This window comes from Natator depressus, chromosome 5, assembly GCF_965152275.1.
Source record: "Natator depressus isolate rNatDep1 chromosome 5, rNatDep2.hap1, whole genome shotgun sequence".
In the NCBI taxonomy this organism is placed as follows: domain Eukaryota; kingdom Metazoa; phylum Chordata; order Testudines; family Cheloniidae; genus Natator; species Natator depressus.
Genome location: NC_134238.1, coordinates 78,824,508 through 78,846,430, shown reverse-complemented (window position 1 = coordinate 78,846,430; position 21,923 = coordinate 78,824,508). Strand labels below are relative to the sequence as shown.

At 42.2% G+C, this 21,923-nt stretch overlaps 2 protein-coding genes across 2 annotated transcripts; both read right to left on the bottom strand.

Annotated features, from left to right (window-relative positions):
* Positions 1 to 953: 953 nt before the first annotated feature.
* On the bottom strand, positions 954 to 5,635 carry SPMIP10 (sperm microtubule inner protein 10). The gene is made up of 3 exons (XM_074954034.1): positions 5,601 to 5,635; positions 4,511 to 4,619; positions 954 to 1,160 (listed from the first exon to the last, which is right to left on the bottom strand). The coding sequence occupies exons 1-3, from the start codon at positions 5,633 to 5,635 to the stop codon at positions 954 to 956; spliced, it is 351 nt and encodes a 116-aa protein (XP_074810135.1).
* A 994-nt stretch (positions 5,636 to 6,629) lies between these two features.
* PHAX (phosphorylated adaptor for RNA export) lies at positions 6,630 to 21,499 on the bottom strand. Its single transcript, XM_074954033.1, has 5 exons — positions 21,348 to 21,499; positions 19,097 to 19,713; positions 16,941 to 17,061; positions 12,755 to 12,838; positions 6,630 to 8,731 (listed from the first exon to the last, which is right to left on the bottom strand). Exons 1-5 carry the CDS (start codon positions 21,450 to 21,452, stop codon positions 8,462 to 8,464), a joined length of 1,197 nt encoding a protein of 398 aa, XP_074810134.1. The 5' UTR covers positions 21,453 to 21,499; the 3' UTR covers positions 6,630 to 8,461.
* Positions 21,500 to 21,923: the final 424 nt, after the last annotated feature.

Here is a 21,923-nt window from a genome sequence, read left to right as displayed (position 1 = left end):
AGAATAAGCAAGTGTGAATAAAGAGCCATTATAATGCAAAATTCAATTAAATCATTTTAATGGCATCTGTTCTTGATTAACAAGTGGAATTGATTCCATACAGAGAGCTCCTGTATGACTGGAAGCAACTGTTCTCATTTATGTATTTTATTTATTTCCATTTATATTTGTTTAGCCTTTCAGCACCTATTTTGATTGATGGCCCTTTAGTATTTCTCCAGATTTTGTCTCCTTTACATTCCCATAATCTCAGTGGCTCTGTAAACCCAGAATTCCTTCTTCAGCCAATAATGGGAATTTCTTTTTACTATAGATTACTTCAGAACAATTCAGACCTAGTGCTGAGTCAAGTGCAACAGCTGCAACAGTATGAGTTGGAGAATTTCCAGATCCTGATGTTGCTACCTGCCTAGTAGAAAGTATCTTCCCACACATTTGAGGTAGGGGGAGGAATGCAACTATCACCTAAACAAAAGGAAGGGGGAAGTGAACAGCCAGCTTCCTCCTGAAGAGCCAGGAGAGGGAAGCTAGCTAGTCACCCTCAGAAGATGTAGGAGGGCAGGTAGGCAGCCAGTGGGACTCTCTCCAAGAAAACAATAGAGGATAAGGAGTGGGGTTGATACCAGTCTCTTGGAGATGGTGGTGGAAAGCTGAGTAGAGTCCAAAGGTTTGTATAAACTTCAGATAAGCATCATAGAGACATTTGGATGCTTATCTAAATCAAACTGGGAAGTCTGAAACTTTTGAGATTCTCTCTTCCCTAATCAAAAATATGCAGGTCAAATTGCAGACAGAAATTATTTTTCATTTCAAATAGAACATCTAATCAGCTTTAAAAACATGTTAATTCTATTTTAAAGAAAAAAAATGCATCACACTGTGTTTTCTTGCAGCAGATTTAAACCTCGTAGCCTACACAGCTCAAACATGAGTGTATTGAGGGAAAAAGCAGGTCAGAGTTTCATCCTCCATCCATGAGCAATCACAGACTTCTGGTATCTGGAGAGATGAGAATGTATGGGAATATCTGCAATCAGCATTTCCTGAGGAATTTTCTCCCGTATGTGTTTTCTTTCTTCTCCATGGCAAAGTCTTTCCCTGTGCTCCAGAAACAGACTATCTTCTGTGGCACCAGTATATATTCCAACAACATCTGCATGCTGTGTAAAGAAATTCCAGTGGTTGCCTATGAAAAACTCATTTTTGCCTGAACTAACTCCTTTAACAATTATACTATTAACTGAAAAACCTAATTGATATAACAACCTATTAACAGATGGCTCAGTAAATAGAGGAAAGCAAAAAAACAAAAACAACCAAAAACTCTAGGCCAGGGGTGGCCAAACTTACTGACTTTCTGAGCCACATATGACAATCTTCAGAAGTTCGAGAGCTGGGGCATGCCTGCCAGGGCTTAGGGCTTAAGCTCCACTCCTGTTGAAGCCCCAAGCCCCAGAAGGTGTGCCCTGTGGGGCTGAGGGATCGAGACCCCTCTCCCCACTGGGCAGAAGCCAGAGGCGATGCATGGGGGAGGCACGTGCGGTCACATACCCCCCCAGATTTTTGCCAGGGGTTTGCTGACCCCACTCAATCCCATGGTGCTGACGGGTCCCCTCCCTGCATGGCAGCTGGAGCTGGCAAGCTGGGAGCTGCAGCCATGGGGAGAGGCAGCAGCAAACAGCTGGAAGCAGCAGGGAGAGCAGCGGCCCCTCCCTGCAGCTCCCAGCTGTTTGCTACTGTTTCTCCACTGGAAGCTAACATGTGGGAGGTGCAGGGACTGACAACTGAGGGTAAGAGGGGAAGTGTGCCTGGTGGGGAGTGACTCAAACTGTTGGGGGTGCGGGGTGAGAACCTTTAAATTGTGCCCCCTTTCTCAGCAGGCACCAGTTATCTCTGGCAGAAGCCCCTAGCCCCACCACCCCGTTGCAGGGCAGAAGCCCTGAGCTTCCCCCTACCCCAGTCTGGTAGGTGGAAAATGGCGGGCATGGGGGGCTCCGGCAGCCGCACATTTAGAGTAAAAGAGCCGCAGCTTGGCCACCCCTGCTCTAGGCCAAATTTTCAAAGGGCCTCCCATTTGCATGCACGTAAGTCAGGCAGTTATGAATTGACACTGCACACCCAGCCTCCTGATTTCTGCAGACAAATCCAAACCAGAATTGAGCTTTAGACATGTGGTACACATTCCCAGATGTGCATATCTATAGGCTTTCACAGGTACATTTCTTTAAATGTTCATATATGTACATAATCATTCACTTGAGTAATATACATCTCTCTATTTATTTCTGTATGCTGTGCCTCTCTGGAAGATCAGACTTTGTAGTGGTTAGGCTCCTATCATGCAAACACTTATGACCTAGAGTCACTTTATCGATGGGAGTAGCTAATGAGTTCAATAAGAGATTACAGTCATAGGTAAAGTATATTCACCTGTCTGTAGGATTGGGACTTAGCCTAAGGAATATGAATGTAATTCATTATATGTGAATTTGAATTACTTCTAACTTTGCAAATTGATTAGCAAAGCATGCCTTTCTCAGGAAGGACTTATATATGTGTGAAGCTTAAAACAATTAATGATGCTTGAATTGTCCAAGCATATAAAAAAAGTATAAGAAAGTTTTTAAAAGAAGGAAACATTTTTCCTCATTTTAGTAGTTCTAGAAAGGCTCAACAGATTTTTTTTTTTTAAATTTACGATAAGGCTGAAACAAAGAATGACAAATCTAAGTCTTAAAGGAAATATTTTGAGAAAGCTATAAGTGACTGAAAATAAACATCTGTAGTGAGATAACTATCTTAGCCATAGCTAGTGTCCCTTCTGTGACATTATAGTGGCAAGCAGGAATATATTACTCAATATTTTAGGGGTCTAAATGTTTCTGAATTTGAGAATGGTTTAAAATGTACCCCAGCGTGTGGTGCTTTACAGACAAAAATATGCAGTTTGGTTCATTTTTTGCCACTTTTATGCTGATCATGCTCTGTTGTATATTTCTTTTCATTCCTTTAATAACGTAGCCTGTCTTGACCAAATAAACTTACAGCTTCTCAGTTTCCTTTAACAAAATGTGTCAGAGAGAATGGCTTTCCTTGGGAAAGTGAAACATCCTCAAGAACACATCTTAACCTCTTCTACTTAGGGCTGGTCTAAACTACACAGTTCAGTCGAGTTAAGGCAGCTTACGTCGACCTAATTATGTCAGTGTCTACACTACAGCCTTCCTCCCGCCGATGTAAGTGCCCAACTACACCGACATAATAACTCCACCTCCACAAGAGGTGTAAGGCTTATGCAGGTGTAGTTAGGGCAACGCAATGTCTGTGGCAGGAGACGTAAATTGACAAGAAAGCCAGGTAGCTAGAGCCAGCTGCCCCCCATTCCCTGGAGAGCTCAGTGGCTGGGAGCTGGGGCAAGAATGGACCCTGCTCCTGGCTGGGAACCAGGGTGAGAAGCCCAGAGGGCTTCCCCCTGCTTCTGGAGGGGAACAGGGAGCGGGGGGCAGCCTGACAGGAGCCTGTGAGGTAGCCAGGCTCTTGGCAGGGAGCTGCCAACAGAGCTGAGAGACCGGGCTCTCAGCTCCACATACTGCTCCTCTTAGGTTGGTGGAAGTGTTCCTGGTGAGGACCCGCATCACCGCCCCAAGGAGGGTAGTGTGGACATGCACCACCATAGTAATTACTGCAGTGGCTGTAAGTTGATTTAATATGCTCACTTACCTTTCTAGTGTAGACATACCCCTAGGCTCTCACCTCAGACCTTCCATTTGTCCCCATTAGTAGTAATCCTAGCATCATCAGCTCCTGCAAATCTTTTACTTTTACATCTATCTATGCAGACCTATCCATTAGCATGTTCACAATATCACTCATATACACAACTGCCTCAATACCATCTCTGCCTTATCTCCTCTCACCACTATTACAAGGTATCCCATATAACCACATCTTCAGAATCCATTACATATAGAAAATTAGAATGCCACAGCCCACCTTCTCACACGTACAAAGAAGCACAATACATTCCCACCTTCCAACAGCTCCACTAGCTCATCATTTATTTCAGAATCCAGTTCAAATTTGCCTTCTAAGGCGTTGCTTTAGTCAATCTTCAGTTTGTTAAGACTTTACTTAGCCTACCTATTTTGTATTGCGTCTTTCAGTAATCACTATTGCTAAATACCTGTACAGAGGGAGAGAGAGGGAGAAAGAAGGACTGAGAGGTATCGCCAAGGAAGGAAAGACATGTTTCAGCTGAGATTTCATATGAGATGCAAAGTCAAGAGGAAGAAATTCAGAACTCAGGAAGTTTGTTTCTGATGGCACAAGCTACAGAGTAAAATGTACTTCCACCAACAGCGGCAAGATGGTGCAGAGACAACCGCAAATACGGTTGCCTGGCCAGATTTTCAGAAGTGAAGACAATGGGAACTGTGTGTGCCCAGCACCTTTGGAAAGTAGGCCACTATTATATTGTTAACAGGAGGAAATATTTTTCTGGTCCCACTACCTTTAAAGTGAATTTCCTGTTCTTCATGTCTTCTTTCCAGGGCATCACATAATGCACTGGAATCATCCCATGTTTGTGTGAAAGCTTTGGCAAATGGCAGTGAACAAACCTGTGGGAAAAAACATTTTTAAAAAGACAGTGCAGCAGTCTTAGGACAGAAGACTTGGTTGGATTATTAACTGACACAACCAAGTCCATATAATTCATAGAGGGGGAAGTCTTTAATATAATTATAATTAATAAAAATATTGCTTCTTCCCTTACTGCCAGACAAGCTTATCATCTAACTGAAATTTCATGTTTTCCTGGGACACTATGCTGAACCAACAAATGTTTTTTCATCCGGTATTTAGCATAACAGTAAAGAAATTAATTTGATCACATAAATTGAGGAGTGTGATTTCTTATGCTTCCAATTACTGCATGCCCTCCTCACCCCCATGCAGACACCAGATAGGAGCAGAGCTGGCTTTGTACACTGGCACAGCTAGGGGCTAGCAGGGGCATAGTTTGTGAGTTAGTCCTCCATTTGTGGTGGGACCCTGCGGTCTGCATCTGGCTGAGTGTGGTCCTGGTGCTCTACTCTTTGTGCAGGGTGCCCACTGGGACAGAGGAGAATGGTGGTATTTCCGTCTGTAAGCCCAGGGATACAAGGGGCCTGCCTGGCACTTCCCAGACAAAGATGCTTCCTGCCCTGAGGACGGCAACAATCTAGTTTAGAAACAAGCCACAGAACAAGGGGTGTCTGCCAATACCAGGCAGTCTGAGGCAGGGCCAACCTCTGTGCTGGAAGGTACCTCGTCTGGGGAAAGCCCTGGCCGCTGCCAGTCTGAAATCTCTGCGGACCCGCTCCCTCAGACACGTGGGAGGGAATAAGCAGAGAAGGGGACGGCGGGACAGCCGAGGGGTGACTGACGGCACTTCGGGAGGGTTGAGAGATTAGCAGGGGGACCCCCATTAGCCCCTTCAAGCTGGCACTGTCCAAAAGCAGACACGGGAGTGCCGGGGGGATGTGCGGGTACGGGGGTGGGGGAGCTGCTGGGCGCGCTGCTGGGCGCGCCAGCCGCAGCTCCGTCTTCCTCCTCCTCACCCTTTGAGGTCCGTGTTGGTCCCGACGGAGACCATGGCGGCTGCAGCTCACCCCCGACTGCCCCCGCCCGGCCCCTGCAGCGCCGGGGCCGCTCTGGCCTGGGCGCCTTTGTGACGCCGCCGCCCAAGTTCCAGAAGGCGGCCAGGCTGCGGCTCGCGGGGCAGCGCCTCTGCACCGCACCTGCGACCAAGCCAGGGCTGGCCTTGCTCCGGAGACGGCATTGCCCGAGGCTTCAAGGGCAAGGGGCATGATACCCCTCCCGCCTCAGCAGCCTTTCGTGCCAGCCCAGAGACACCACGGAGCCTTCGCGCTGCAGACGTGACTGTCAAAGGCGGAGGCGAGCGCGGAACGCCAGGAAGGGAGAATGCGCTCGACTACCGCCACCACCAGCGGCGCTGGGGGAAGGTCGACCCTCCACCCTTGAATTCATTCCCGGTACCTAATGGGACGCCTAAGTGTTCCCTTAACTAGTACGTTTCCCAGAACGCTCGGCAGGCGGAAGGGACCCTTGGGAGTTAAGGTTTAAAGGGGGATACAAACGGGGGAGAATGTGCAGGGGAAGGGTTAAAGTGATTAACCCCGTTTTTGGTTCATTGCAGTGAGGGAACTTGTGCTCAGCGTCATCGCCATCGCGCCAAAGATACTGGTTCTCTGAAGTGACCTAGGCACAGTACTTAATTTGTGCCGGCGCTGAGCCTCGCACCTCTAGGCTTGGCCGGTCATAGCCCCCCTCTGAGCTTGCTGCCTCACTTATGAAAGTAAAAAAATTGCTTGAGCCCTTGCACCTCTTTCATTACATATTAAGCACTGCCTGAGAACAAAGTGTTAGGTAATTAATATCAGCTTAAAGCCACAGTAGGGATGATAGCTCATCCCCATATTAATACCTAGCCCAGGTGGGTTTTTCAGTAGTAAAAAAAATTGCTCTCATCTGTTTTTACAGATGATCATATTGCTTTGTGCAGTTAATACCTGGAAAAACTTTTAAGAAAGTCACAAGAAGCACCAAAAAATTTTAAAGCTGTAATCTTTATTTTTTGCACTCTACAGCTGTAAACTGAGCCAAATATGGGAAACTTCACCTCTTCTCCTAGATAGATCTCACAAATGCAGTGTCTTTATGCTATTTGCTATAGGTCAGGCAAATGTGTTTCTAAGTGATTTTAAACTACTCCATTCATCTTTTTCCTACTTCACTATTATGGCTGGTAAAAGTTCATATAATTTTGGGTATGGTATACAGCCACTAAACTCACTTTTTGCTAACATGGGCTCTATAAATCTAAACAGAAAAGTGTGGTAATAGAGGACACAAGTCCTGAGGATGCTAAATTTCTCATTCTTTTAAAAATTAAATAATTGAGAACAGCCATACCTTTTCAGTAGATACAAAATACACTTCCACAAGTCACTACTGCTGAAGGATGATCAAATTTATGGATACTCTTCCTATAGTTTTTTTCCTAAGCTTCAGATATTTTGGAATGTGTTGAATTTAACCATTTTAAACAGAATTGCATATGGATGCTACTGTATATTGTTTTTCTATTGCTCTTGTATTCTCCTGAAAGTAATGGAAGTTTTGGATGGGCAAAAGTTACAGAATCAGGCTTTTTGTTTTGGAAACATTTTAGACGGAAAACTAATGTGTGTTCCATTCACAGAACACCCAACTCTAAGTAACATTAAGATGTCATATGTTAGTGCTGCATGAACAATCTAGCACACTCAAGTTCTTCTGCTATATCCCAAACAAAAAGAATGCTCAGCACTTATACCAAGTACCATCTTCAAAGTGCTTTACCAACATTAATTAAGTTCCCCTCACAACTCCTTTGTGATCTTGGTAGGTATTATCCCCATTTTACAGATGGGGAAAAAAAATGAAACAGAAGGCAAGGTGACAGATGGGATTAGAACTCAAAATTCATGACAGTCCTGTGCTCAAATCTCTCTACACATTCTCTGAATATTGTAAAGGTAGAAATCATGCAAAAAATTTAACCTAACACTTTTGTTTCTGCATGCATACAGAATGTGGAGCAGACAAATCCTTGAAGGAAATCTCAAATTAGCATCTGACCCATTCAGCAAAAAGATCAGTCATGATCAATAGACGTTCAGAACAATGGTTTGAATGACTTATGTCCCAAATATTGCAAAACTGTATACAAAAAAGGTAGCCAGCTCAGTTCATCGTCATAAGAAATGGGAGGGACCTGAGCCTTTTATAAAGTTACGCCTAATGTACTACCCACCATTGATTACTTTGAGAAAATAGGTTGTTACCTAAGTGAGTGAAGACCGCAGAGTAACCTAGTTGCTTTTGAGCAAACCCACCAGAGAAGGTTTTACAGGACTTTTAGTCCCATAAAAAATAATATTTCTCAGTATTTTGCCATATTAAAAATATAGGACCTTTAATATCAATATGTATTTTATATTATCAAAATGCTTTTCCCCACCCATTAGATTTAGAAGCAGCGCCTGCTGGAGTATGACTTTTTAGCTTTGACAGATTAAATATGGTTTATTGTTTAAACACTAGCCCTGAGTTTATTCCCAAATTTGCCAACTAAGTGAAAATCATCGGCAACAGATTTTGCAGGACAGAGAATTATCTAAAACATTTTAACATCTTCTGAAGGACACGATGACCAGACTGATAAAATAGGACAGGTAACGCCTCTACCAAGCACTTATATTTAGCTAATTATATCAAGTTATCTCCAAAATACAAGTATTTCCAATCATATTTACTTGTGCAATTTATGAAAACAAGTAGTCAGAGAAGTATAATATAAAAGGCTGATTTAATGGGTCAGAGATTTAGTTCTCCTACGTATCCAGTCCATTAATGACTAAAAGATCTCCAGATCATGAGCATTATCAATTTCAATGGCATCCTCCGGATCCAGCTTTGTTTCACCATGTCCTTCCTGTAAATCATCCAAAGAAGCCAGGGCCTCATTTGTGTCACTAGCAAAAGTTTCTCGAGATGCATCATCATACTCTTGAAGGTTGAGCCCTTTAATAGCTTGTTTCATCTTCTTTCCTAGAACCTGTAGTCTCCTCTTTTTAGCAGCTTTTTTGTTTTCATACTCCTTCTGGTTTTCAACATAGAAGATTTCCTTGAAGGGGAAAATATTTATTTAATATGCTGATTATGCAAGTGTTTGCCTTATAACTGCTAAGGAAAAAAAAAACAAGTGAAAAAGCCCTACATACCTAGCCATGAATATTACTACCTTTATTAATCTTTAAAATAATAACTGCCACTAAGCCAGAAAGGGTTAAGCAACTAGCAGGCTAAGTGACCCAAATTCAACCTTTAAAGACGTATTAGAAAAGTATATAAATGGTAATCGGGGCTATTCCTTATAAATAGCTAACAAATCCATGTTAAATAGACTAGAGATTTGAAATGTAAACTTGTATTATTAGAGAATTGGAAGAAGAGAGTGATTGTAGTAGTCTATGGTTACCAATCTAGAGGTTAACAATGTAACCAAACAGCTCCTGTTACTATATTCTATTGATTCAGAGATCAAAAAGGGGATATTAACATTTAGATGGAACGTGGGTGTAATAATATCATTGTCTATATTTCTTTTTGAAGTTTGTAGTAAACTGTCTATAAGTTTGCTTAATGGATAATTACCTTATGCTAATGAATGCAACTAGTTACCTGTAAATACATAGGAAATAGGAGGTTTTACTTAAAGCCACAATGTTTCACCCAAAGAATACCCGCTGTCAAGAGGCTGACAGAGAACTATAAAAAGAACTCATGGGCCCTGATCCTATTATCTCAGCTCTGCTTAAGCTTTGTCGGGGAAGTTTGAGTCACAAGACTAAGGTCTCCAGTTCCAGTCTGAGTCACCTTGATATTGGACTATAACCTATGGAACTAATGCTTAAAGGACTCTTTGCAGCTCTAAAGCTCATCATCTCTACTGTGAAACTGCACTTAGAACCCTATTCATATCTGCATGTATAATGATCTTTTAAACCAATACTCTCTTCTTTTTTAATAAATTCTGGTTTAGTTAATAAGAACTGGTTGTGAGCGTGTCTTTGGTTAAGATCTGAAATATTCATTGACCTGGTTGGCAATGTGTCCAATCCTTTGGGACTGGAAGAACCTTTTATATAATGAACAAGATTTTCAGTAATCCTCATCATATTTGACTTGGCTGTCTGGGTGGGAGCCCAAGGCTGGGTTGCTTTAAGGGAGCTGTATTTCTGGCTTCTGTGTAACCAGTAAGGTGTTGTAGAAGTTGTTCTGTTGCTGGCTTTGTGAATCTAAGTATTAGAATAACCACCAGTTTGGGGGATCATCTGCCCCGTTCTTTGCAGTTTGCCCTGATTAAGCAACCTCAGTGACCCGCCTTAAGATTCCGATTCCAAAGACAAAAACAGAAAGAATAAATAAATTTTTTGAAAAATATTTGACAGCTGCCCATCGTTTTCAAATTGCCATATAACTGTGCGCCAGAATATATGTGTTTTATTTTAAAGTCACTAATTCATATGGGTTGAAAAATAACCTTGAAAATATGAACTAAATGTTAGCTACTGCAAGACTGTCTGCATGAATCTGCAGAAAGGGTGAAACAGTAGCTTTAAATTAGAAGCTTTAAAAAGAAGTGAACTGCTCCAGTTATTTCAAACAGGGTGTTAACACAGAAACCTAAATAGGACAGTTTAAAACATCAAGATTATTAATTATATCACTGGTGATCAAACTTTATAGAAAATGAGACTGGGAGTGAGAGCCAGCAGAGCCTAGGGCTCAGCTGTAGAGGCTAGAGTGGTAGGCTGGGACTGGCATGAGAAGACTGGAGGGAGAGAAGGGTGTAAACTGGGACCAGTTACACGTAAAGACTGACATTAGCTCTGGGATGAGACCCTGGAGAGATTGTGGGATGGGGTGAGGGAATACGATCCAAGACTGGCATGAAGACAGGTTGGAGGAGACAGGAGCAAAAGGGGTCAGGTTTTGTGGCGGAGGAGAAGGAGTTGAAGGATTGTGACCACTAGAGAACACTTCCCTATAGAATCTGGAATGGAACCCTTTATTGTTCTGCTGTCAATAAATATCTGTGAAGCCTAATGGCCAAAATATATGTTTTGTTCTTTTCTAGTACTGGTCCAGATAGGATGACAATCTACTACTGTTACCATTTATTCTGTTAGGTCATATGGCAGAGGTCTGTGGATTTAAAAGTTCTGACACTCCTGATGAGTTGGTGTCAATATACTGCATGATAAATTTGGGGGTTTTTTTAGTTTGCTTTTTTTTTTAAACCTAGGAAATTGCACACAAAAGTACATAAGAACATAATTAAGTTTGTAAAGTCACGCACTTGAAAGATAGCTACTAAGGTCACTTGTGTGACTATTTCTGGGGCTCTTCTAGATATGCGTCATAATATAGTCTTTGATTACATGATTATATACTATTTTTATCACAATACCCCTGCCTCATTCAGTGCATTGGATGGAGCATGCTCTGGGGAGGAATCAGGGTTGTGCAGTGAAGGAAGCTGTTGCCTGTAGTATCCCTGCTGCATTTGTTGCGGAAGTTGGAAGGGATGTAGAAAAAGAGGCAGGGAACTGCAGGAAGACAAAGGATGGTCTCACGGTTAAGGCAGTTGACTGCTGCTCTGCAGAACTGGATTCCATCCCTGCCTCTACCACAGAGTTCCTGTGTAACGGGCAAATCACTTAAACCAAAGCTTTCATAGGTGGTCACTTATGTGTTCCTCTCAAGTCAGGAACCCAGAAAATGAGCCTAGGTCTGATTTGCAGGTATGCTGAAGACTCAGAGATGCAACTGAAGTCACTGGGAGCTGTGTTTTGAACATATGAAGTGCTATACAATGCTAAGAACTCCAAAAAATCAAGTCCTAGGTGTCTCAAAATTGGACACCCAAAATCAGTGGATTCTTTTGACCGTATTCTTTCTGCCTCAGCTCTCCATCAGTTAAATGGGACTAATATCCCCCCTCATCTGAGGTGTTTGAAAATAATATTTGAAAAGCACTCAATGCTACAGTGATGAGGCCATAAAAAAACTCCATAAGGAAATTAACAATTCTGTCTTAAAGTAGGATTCGAACAATGTGTAGTAAATAAGCCATGTGGCCACACACTGAACAATGAGGAGAAAACTAAATACTGAACAGCTGTTCATTAAATGAGTACTGTCCATTCTGTGCACTAAGTGAGGCTAGAGTTCTGTGGAAAAAAATAGTATGTGATTGTATAATTAAAGGCTGTGTTATAAGAGTAGGGCCATATCAAAATCTTGGCCATGAAAAGACGTCATGGACCATGAAATCTGGTCTCCCCATGAAATTTGGTGTTTTGTGTACTTTTACCTTATACTATACAGATTTCATGGGGGAGACTAGCATTTCTCAAACTGGGGATCCTAAACTAAATGAGAGTTGCAGGGGTGGGGTGGTCTACAAGGCTATTGTAGGTGGGGGTCATGGTATTGCTACCCTTCTGTGCTGCTGCTGGCGGCAACAGCACTGCCTTCAGAGCTGGCCAGCTGCCGCTGCTCTCCACTCTGCCTTCAGAGCTGGGCGGCTGAAGAGCAGTGGCTGCTGCCCAGCTCTGAAGGCAGTGCTGTTGCCAGCATCAGTGCACAAGTGTGGTATGGTATAGGGCAGGAGGAGCCTCTTTTTTGGGGTGGGGTGGGGGGGAAGAAACGGACAGACAGATTGTCATAGCCTGTAATATTTTCAGAAGGGATCAGAGCAAAAAAAACCTCTGAGAACCCCTGGGCCACTTACAAATGTAACAGTAGTACAGTACAGTACAGTATTTTGGTACATATACCGTATGAAAACATCTGCAAAACTTGCTATTTATGCCATGACCAACCAGCAAAAAGTGTGTGATTTCTCTGCAATTTAAATAGACCCATAGTCATTACACATATACACTGTAAGCAGCTGAATTAAGGAGACTGGCATTCACTAACTTTTGAGGCCTTGACTTTGCACCCTTAATACACAATGAACGTTTTCATATTAGTTTAACCCTCCTCCCTTTAAAAAAAGCACTCTAAAAATGATTTGTTCTTCAAAAAAGGATTTCATGTACTTTAGTCATTATGATTTAAAATCTAACATGTTTACCTTGATTTGCTCTCCAGTAATGCTGGGTGTATTCTTCAGCAGATTTAAATAGACTCCTCCTGGCGTTCTTCTTCTACTACCATTCTGCATAAGGGAAAAATAAATTATTCATAACGAAAAGTCTAAAACAGATTCAAAATAATTGTCATTTAAGAAATCTAAAATTTTGCTTAATTTTTATTGGAGCAACTCTTTTCTTTACAAAATATAAATAAAAATACTATTTTGGCAGTGCCTAGGAGCCCCAGTTAAGTACTATGACCGTACGTGCTAGGTGCTGTACTGAGGTAGCATCCAGAGACCCAGGCCCAACTGTGCTAGGTGCTGCACAAGCATATTACAAAGACAGTTCCAACCCTGAAGAGTTTCTTTTTTGAGCTTCATCTATCAAAAGTGGCCAACGGACCTATAGGACATTGGATAGGTGAGTTATGAGATTTTTTTTTTAAAAACTTCATTTAAAGCTTTAAGCACCAGTCAAGAGGCAAGAATTGGTGTATCAGATCACACCAGCTATCAATTCACCTATTCAGGTATTATGATGATTATTAATTTGTATTACCATAGCACCTAGCAGTTGCAATCATGAACCAGACCCCAATATGCTTGGTGCTGTACAAACACAGGGGAGAAAAAAGAATTCCTTCCCCAAAGAGCTTGCAATCAAAATATAAGATACAAGACAATTGATGCATACAGACAGGGGAGTATAAGGAAACAACAAAATACTATTTAGAAGCATGATAAGCAGTGGTCACAGTACACCAGCAACTTAACCATTGCCGAATTTTTTGTAGGCCTCAGAGCAAAGGAGAGTTTTAAGGTGGATAATGAGTTAGTTTTGCAGATGTTTACGGGGAGCTTCTCCCAAGTGTGAGGGGCAGCATGGGAGAAAGCATGAAGATGCTTGTTTGAAAATTTAACAAGTGGATAATGGAGGATGGTATCCTGGGCCGATTGGAGGTGGGGAGTTGACTTTTCAATAATGAATGAGAGATGGTCCATAGTGTGGTAATCATATTTCATGGGTGGGCGTTAAGAGTCAAACTACTCATAAGTCTGTGAGGTGGAGGGGAGAAAGCAGCAGGCAGTTGATCATTTATATGATCATTATATATATATATATATATATATATATATATATATATATACACACACACACACATATATACATACACACACATATACATACACATATACATATATATATGATCATTTAACGCACAGGATTCTAAGTTCTGTCATAACTACTTATATTTTTCAAAGACCATAACAGTCTAAGAAATTAGATGTTCAGATCCTTTCAATGGTTTTCTGTAATGGGAATGTGAGCAGTTACTTCAGCACATTACTTTCTAAAATCTCACTTATTAGGTTCTGTAGTGTCCTTTTACTTAGCAACTCAAATGCTTAATTTTAGCAAAGTTAGCATTTTTGTCTCAAGAGGTATGATAGATGTTAAAAACACTTCCAAAACCTCCCTCCCTGCACAGTAGTTCCATGTTCCAGTTGAGTTCAGTGGTTGAGGTAACATCAACAGCGGCATGTTGCAATGGTGTCATACTAGAGCATGAATGGAGCTGAACGCTGAGACCTGATATAGTGCTAACAATAACAAAATTTACTCTTTCCTTTATACCGTTTAAACACCTAAACACTACATCATTAAAGAGGCCAATTTTTTCAAATAAATCAAGCACAGGAACAACCCAAATGTCAATAGTAATACTAAAATTTGTTTTAGTGCATTAACCTTTAATCATTTTAAGAAAAATAACTAGAGACAATATACACTTATCACTCTGACTGTGCATACAACCCTAACACAGAAACTAGCAGCAACTACGAGATGTTCTTTAGGTGTTGCCAAAAATACTTCTGTGTCATGTGCACAAAAGAATTTATTGTCAGAAGAGTATGAGGAGTAAGTACCGTTAGAAGTTACATTCTCTCTTTTCAATTGAGCTGGCAAATGCTTTAATCCTTTAAGGTAGCATTTCTTCTTAAGAGAAGACGAGATCATGAACTGGAATGTTTAGATACAAATGGGTTACGTCTCATTATCAAGAGTGGTTGCCAGAAATATATGATTAAATATATTATGCTCTTCCCAAAGCTCCGTTGTTTTACAAACTTTGATAACCCACAGCCAAGAAGAAAGCCTATACTTAGCAGGGTCTGTTCCCAACAAATCAGTCATCTGTAACTCCTCTCATCACAGGCATGCAAACAAGCTGTAAGTCTGTAGCTGCTATGGGACTGTAAAGTGAAATTTACAAGTTTCCTTCCCTTTACTACGAAAACTTAAGCAGCAAAGCAGAGAAGAATTACTGAAACTACATTCAGAAATTTGTACTTGGGAGTAAGCCTAAGTCATATGTTGAGCCTGTCAACTTGTCATCTAGTGGTATGCGGATTAAACTTTTATGTAGGATAGTGCTATCCAACTCCCAACCTGCTTAATGTATTTCGTGGCCTATGTGGTAGACTCAGATACTATAGAATCTAATACTCCTGGGGGAATTCTGCATCACTGCACACACACAGAATTCATGTCCAGTGCAGAATTCTCCCCTGCAGAAAATACATTCTGCCCAAGAAGTGCTGCAGTTCTGCCTTTTGCCCACCAGAGGCTGCTGTGGTGCCAGAACAGTAGCTGACTGGCAATAACATCTAGCAGCCACCTGCTTTCATCACAGCAGCCTGCCTGTGGAGCCAAGTTAGGAGGCAGAGTGGGGCACAAGGGGCTGCTGCAGGGGTCACAGACTGGGGTTGAGAAGGGCTAGTAGGAAGGGACAGAATGGGATGCAGGCTCAGGAGCTAGTGGGGTGACAGCATTGAACCAGAGGCGGGGTGGGGCTCCAGAGCCACATGAGGTGCAGGGACACATGGGGACAAGGGCAAATGTGCCTGGCTGAATAGGAGAGGCTCGATGTCAGCCAGGGTCTACATGGGGGACGCTCCCAAACTCCCTAACAAGCCCTCCTCCCCCCCAAAAAAACTGTTCTGTACTACTCTCACCCACACCCAACAACCTTCCAGGTTCACTCTCAGACTCCTTTCCTCTCCCTCAGCTCCTTCATTACTCTCGACTCCCCCAAGCCTTTGCACTGCGGGGAACACGTTTCTGTATTGTAGTTTAAATGAATTACTCAAGGTTCTGTTTTAATATGCTTATAAGGAATCTGTCAAAAACACATTTCCTCAATTTTTTTTGGTCTGTATTGTTAGACATAATTGCTGATAGGTATTTTGAAATAAATTACCAAAATAATTGAAACTGATATGATTATATTGTGTTATTTTGACAAATAAAATATGCAGATTTTTTCAGAATTTTAAATTATCGTGCGCAGAATTTTTAATTTTTTTTTTTAGCAGAATCCCCCCTCTTCCCCCCCCCCCCCCGGAGTAATCTAAAGCTTTCATTATAAAAATAAAAAGTTACTAGCCCTCGTGTTTATGAGGACAACATCGCAGTATTGTCTTCCTGAGTCTGCTGACTGCCTGAAACAATTGCTAAGAGATGTGAACTCTCATCTCCATTTATTTCAATGCAGTGTTTACTCTAAAGCCTGATTACACTTCATATGTAGGCTCTTAAGGATTAGATTTTTATCTGTAAATGATGGAAATGTCAATTTCATCTTACACGCACAAACCCACAAAAAAATATTTCCATTGATGATAACTGAAATTTATAGATGGGCAAAGAAAGAAAAATGTTGCTTGAGAACTTAGTAGTTTGATTTAAGGATATTTACTTTGTACACTTTGAAATGTGATGTTGACAATTTGAAATGTGATGACAATTTTAACTGTTCTAAAGCTAATTTTTTTAACTCAATGTCTAAATCATTATTGTCTGACATCCTCCCCCTCCGCCCCCGTGGTCTAACACCCCCATAATTTCCCACAACTGCAAAAATTTACATTGAAAGAAAAAAAAAAGGCACCTAAAAATAAATAGTCAAAATTATAACAAAAACTGCTATTTGGCCAAGTCTACTTATATGTAAGCATGATCTATTTAAATGTTTACTTGTTGATTGTTTTCATGGATCAAATGGAAAAGGGATGGGAAAGAAGGCCATGGTGAGGACTGAGTTTGAATCTGAGAAAATTTTTGAAAGCACTGCAATGGTATTTAGTATGAAGATAGATTGCAAAGAACCTTTTTTCTTACCATTATGAAGAGTCCACCATTTTGTTCCACTTCAGCTGTTTCCATAAGCAGTTCAATGGCTTTCTTATTTCCAATTATTTTCACTATTCGGGCTATCAAATCTTTCTTTGGTTCTCGAAGCCTAAAAAAAGCAATCCCCCCCCCCCCCCAAAAGTCAATGAGATTTCTTACATGAGTAAAATTAAGCATATGACTTAAATGGGGCAACTCAAATGAGTAATGTTATGAATGCTATTGTTTGTAGGAGATAAGCTTTAGTTAACTAGAATTCATTTTACTGTACTATAATTTTTCAAAATTCAGAAGAACAGAAGATATTTAGTAAGAACAGGCAATGGCAATAATTAGTGTACATTTTTGTATACAAATGTTATTGTCTATATCAGTTTTGGTTTTTGTTACTTTCCACAATGGTAAGTTTATGCAAACTATCTACTATTACACACTAAAACGTTAAAAGAATGTTGTTAACTTTGCAAAGTCAAACCCTCAAAAGTTAGGAAATGCCAGAATTAAGACTGTTTCAGCAATTTTGTATGCATAATACAAATAATTTTGTATGATAATTACATAATCACATACTATTTTCGCCCCCACAGGACACCTGCCTCATTCAGTGCATAGGATTGACAGTGCTCACTAAGGGAAAAATAGTATGTTGTCACGCAATTAAAGACTGTATTATGATGCATACATAGAATGGGGCCTGAAATAAAGTTGCACAAGAACCCTGGTATTGGCATCGACACTATTTTCTGAGTGTATGAATTTACAAATTTAATATTCTTCTAACAGTTTGTGTAATTGCCTAGGTTTTAAAAAAGGCAAACTGAAAAAACCCAGAAATTCAATATATGGCATAATATTGACACCCACAATGTTCACCAGCAGTGTCAAAACCTTTAGATCCACAGCACAGACCTGTGCCACGTGAGCTAAGGGAGTATCAGAGCAGTAGTAGGTTGTCCCCTATGCTTTACCCCTTCTATTCCATCCCTTTTGACCTGTCCCTGTCCCAATCCTGTCTTTTCCCCATCCCTTGCACCTCATCACAGTTCCATTTTCTTCACTAGCCAGTTCCAGTCTTTACTCATCAGGCTTCTCATCCCAGTCTGAGTTCCCTCCTCTTTGCTGCCTCATTTGATTTTTCTCTCTTTTGCCACGCCACCCTGACCTCCAACTGCCCTCACATTGCCACCCACCAAGGCTCCTCACCAGAAGTATCTCTCCTCCATTTCCCCACAACTGGTTCTCAGTCCCAGTCTCCCCATACCATTATCCCTGGCTCCCAATCTCATTACCCAGCCAGTCCTCGCTCGCCTCCAGGCTCAGTTGCATTCAAATTGGGTGTCTTCCTCCTCCACGCTGCCTGGGACCAGCAGGGATGAATCTTTAAGAGCACAGGAGAGACAGGCTCCCAGCTCAAATGCTGGACCTGGCATAGGCACAGCTCAGAGAAGCCCAGAGTGGCAATTGCAGGGAAAGTCCTGCTCATTCCTGGGCTGGAGCATGCCCAGTGCAGACAGAATCTTTGAGGACATTTAGCTACTAAAATTAAATCTCTACTGAGCATTTGTGAACTGCAATTTTTTGAAGAGTTCTAACTTTGCCAAATTTGGGCAGGTTTTTCCCAAGGATGGCAAAAGACACGTCTGAAACAAATGATGCTCCCCATGGCAAATTTAAAGTACCTGCTCTGAAGCATATGTGGGTGAAGACACTAGAGCTATTTAATTAAAAGGTTTCCACAATTTTTCAACATGAGCAAAATGTATTTTTTCCCTTAGCCTCATTCTCAGAAATGGCTGAACACTTTTGGCTGACTTTTAAAAAAAAAATTTCAGCCTCAGGTTGACACCTTGCATGGAAAATTCAAGTTGAAATGTTTATGAAGTTGACAAACTTTAACCAACTGAAAACAGGGTCTTATAATGGGAAGAGTTGGGCAACCTTAATAAAAAGTGGTGCTACCAGCCCCACCAATAATACTGCATTAAGGTTTCAGGATTCTGGGAACCTGAACAAGCCATTCAAACCCCCTATCTTGTAGTTTAACATGGCCACCTAAAACAGTCAAGCATTCAACAAGAACAGTCTTATTCTTCCCTTCAGTAACTTTTACATAACCTAATGGACGAAGGAACATAAGATCTCACCGATAAGAAATTTCCTCTGCCACTTTTTCCTCAGAATCTTCTTCAGTAATCTCGTACATCCCTTTATAATTCATTTCTAGTCTTTCACCCAGTCTGTCCTTGACAGGCCGTTTCCGTTTGAGAAGTCCTTGTCCATTTTTTTCCTCCTTTGACACTGTTTTTTTGTCATCCTGCATATATTCATCTAGCTCTTTGTCTAATATCTCTACATCTTGGTCAGTTTCTTTCATCAGCTTTTTAGCCAATAAATAATTGTAAGTCTCAGACTGCCTACTCTTGTCAATATTACCCTCCATTCCTAAAATTCCAAGTTCAGTGGCCACTGCATCTTGATTTTGTTCCTGAAGCACTGCACCCCAAATATTGTTGATCTTCTTACCCCCTACGACAGTTTGCTTCTGGTGACTCTGGCCAAATTGAAAAGGCTCTGGTTTAGCAGGAGGGAGGTTAAAACATTTTTGTCGTTTCCGTTTCCACACAGAAGCATCATCATCTGAATCAGAGAAGCTCTCATCACTTGAGTCCACACCATTGGTTGTTCGATAAGGAACGCTTGGTGCACAGGATGAAATGGAGGTCTGGAAAGGTTTGGTGGAACTGTTGCCATCATGTGGTTTCTGAAATGGCAAAGTCATTTTGTATTAATTCAATTAGCTTTCCTTTTTAAAAATACTACCTTGACGATTTGATTACAATTAGATTCAATAATAGACTAATTTATTCTGATTCATATGTGCAAATAATTTTAAAACAAACTAGACTAGCTATACTTTACTTTTAACTAGAACTTTCATCCGAGAACTTCAAAGCACCCTACTGACACCAAGTCTCATTCAGAATACCCACTGATGATTCTCCATTTCAGATGGGTAAACTGAGACATCTTCAAGGTTACACGAGGTATCTGTAAAGAATAGATAATATAACCCAGTTCTTGTTCCTAGTCACAGGCAAATCACAAGACATACTGCTGCCACCATTGTAAAATTAGCATCCTTTACAGATAATTCCAGTTCTTTCAAAAATGATCAAAACAAGAGCTCCTAAAAAACAAGATAATCTTTAAAATAATATTTTGTCCCTCCATATTTAGATGAACATATTCCTCTCTTTAACCCACACACTCTTTCACTAACATTCCTGAATTATTTTCTGGCATAAAGCAACAGAAGTAAAGACTCTTTAGCTTGTCTTACCACTGTATAAAATACATAACTGCTTTGAATTAAAGGGCTATTTGATAGCACAAGACTTTGGAAAAAACATGGTGAGCATAGCCCTATGCATTAACAATGCATCTGTAGTTTACATGCTCCTTTCCTGGTGCACATCTCAAGACAAAACTACATATACCTGTACCAAGAGAGAATAAAAATCCTTATTATATCTACAATTTAGTACACTCTATTATCCAATTCAGTTCTTTTCTGCACTCCTACCACCATATATTTCTCATATGATCTGATAATATACATATGAAAATCAGTATTTACTAAAAAAAGTTTAAAAGCTAATTAAGTGCAGTCTCTTCAGCAGGTAAAGGCTTAAACACAAAAAAGAGACATAGCTTAAATTCAGAAGGAAGTAACTGCTGTCATGACATGTCCTTTCTAAACATTTTCGGTTGCTGTTCTGTTTCTGAAACCATAAGAGACAATACAGCAGAGCCAACCATTAAAAGCCAACAACACGTGCTCTGGCAAACGGGGATAGAGGAAAAGCAGCAATTAGACAAACGGGTGGGGGTTACTCATGTTTCATGGGACGACAGTACCGATCTGAAAAGAAAAACACTAACTAGGCTCATGCAATATCTCTTCCGAAGAGAAACACCCAGCAATTCCTAACAACAAATCCCACTGCTCGCCTCCCATCCTCCTCCCCACAAAGAACAGCAACAGCAGCTCCCTCCCGGCCAGGGACACAGGCTCACTGTGCCACACACCAGCACCGCACTGGAGATGTGCCCAGAGGGGAGGCGGTTTGTCAAGGGAGCTGCTCCCAGCCCACCTCTCCCGGCCCCATCCCGGCAGCATCTCAGCGCCGCCCCGGCGGGGGAGGGGCCGGGCACGGGGCATTTCCTCGGGGCGGCGCGTTCCCTCGGGCTCCCCCAGCACCGCGCGGGTGTCTCCCGCCCTGAGGCCCGCCCCGGCCGCCAGGCAGCAGCAGCGGCGGGAAGCCGGGGCTGGGTCAGGAGCCGCGGCGGGGTCCCTGCCAGGGGGACGGCCGAGCCCCCGGAGCCTCCCCTCACCTGCGCGGGGCCCCTGGCCGAGACGCCGGCCGGCATGTCGGAGTCCGAGTCTGAGATCTCCCCGTCCTCCGCATCCTGCTCCATCCGCCGCGCCTCCAGCGCCATCTTCCCCGAGACCGCGAACGCACCACTGCGCTCAGGGGGCGGGGCAGGGGCCAGGGACCGCCCGCGCTTCCGCTCGCAGGGGAGAAGGGGAAGCAAATGGCGCCGCCTAGTTGAAACTTCGCCCAGGCAGGGAGCAGACGCAGGGCCTACATGCCCCAACGTGGCTTGCGCTGCGCGGGCGGCCGGGCCGCAGGGCGTGCCGGGACCTGTAGTCTTTGCCGGAAATCCCCATGGAAGGCTTGTGTGGGACTGTTCCAAGGGGAAAAGAAGCCCTAAAGGCACGTTGTCCTGACATCATCTTACCACATTCTACGACATCAGCCACTACGTCAGGTTCCTGCATGGGCAACGTCATCCCGCTGCTTTGCTGGAGCATGGCACCCTGTCACCACTGTTATGGGAGATTGATAGAAAAGATCCCTGTGGCTCTCTGTGCACATACCATGTGGTAGGACATCAGCAAGATGTCAC

Bases quoted from the DNA above. Each gene is read 5' to 3' on its own strand.
- SPMIP10 (XM_074954034.1), bottom strand. From the start codon at position 5,635: ATGGTCTCCGTCGGGACCAACACGGACCTCAAAGG. The intron at 4,620-5,600 runs GTGAGGAGGAGG...TTTTTCCCACAG, and splicing joins ACCAACACGGACCTCAAAGG to GTTTGTTCACTGCCATTTGC. The intron at 1,161-4,510 runs GTAGTGGGACCA...TTCTTTACACAG, and splicing joins ACAGGAAATTCACTTTAAAG to CATGCAGATGTTGTTGGAAT.
- PHAX (XM_074954033.1), bottom strand. From the start codon at position 21,452: ATGGCGCTGGAGGCGCGGCGGATGGAGCAGGATGCGGAGGACGGGGAG. The intron at 19,714-21,347 runs GTGAGGGGAGGC...TTGCCATTTCAG, and splicing joins CGGCCAGGGGCCCCGCGCAG to AAACCACATGATGGCAACAG. The intron at 8,732-12,754 runs GTAAACATGTTA...TTCCCCTTCAAG, and splicing joins TTACTGGAGAGCAAATCAAG to GAAATCTTCTATGTTGAAAA.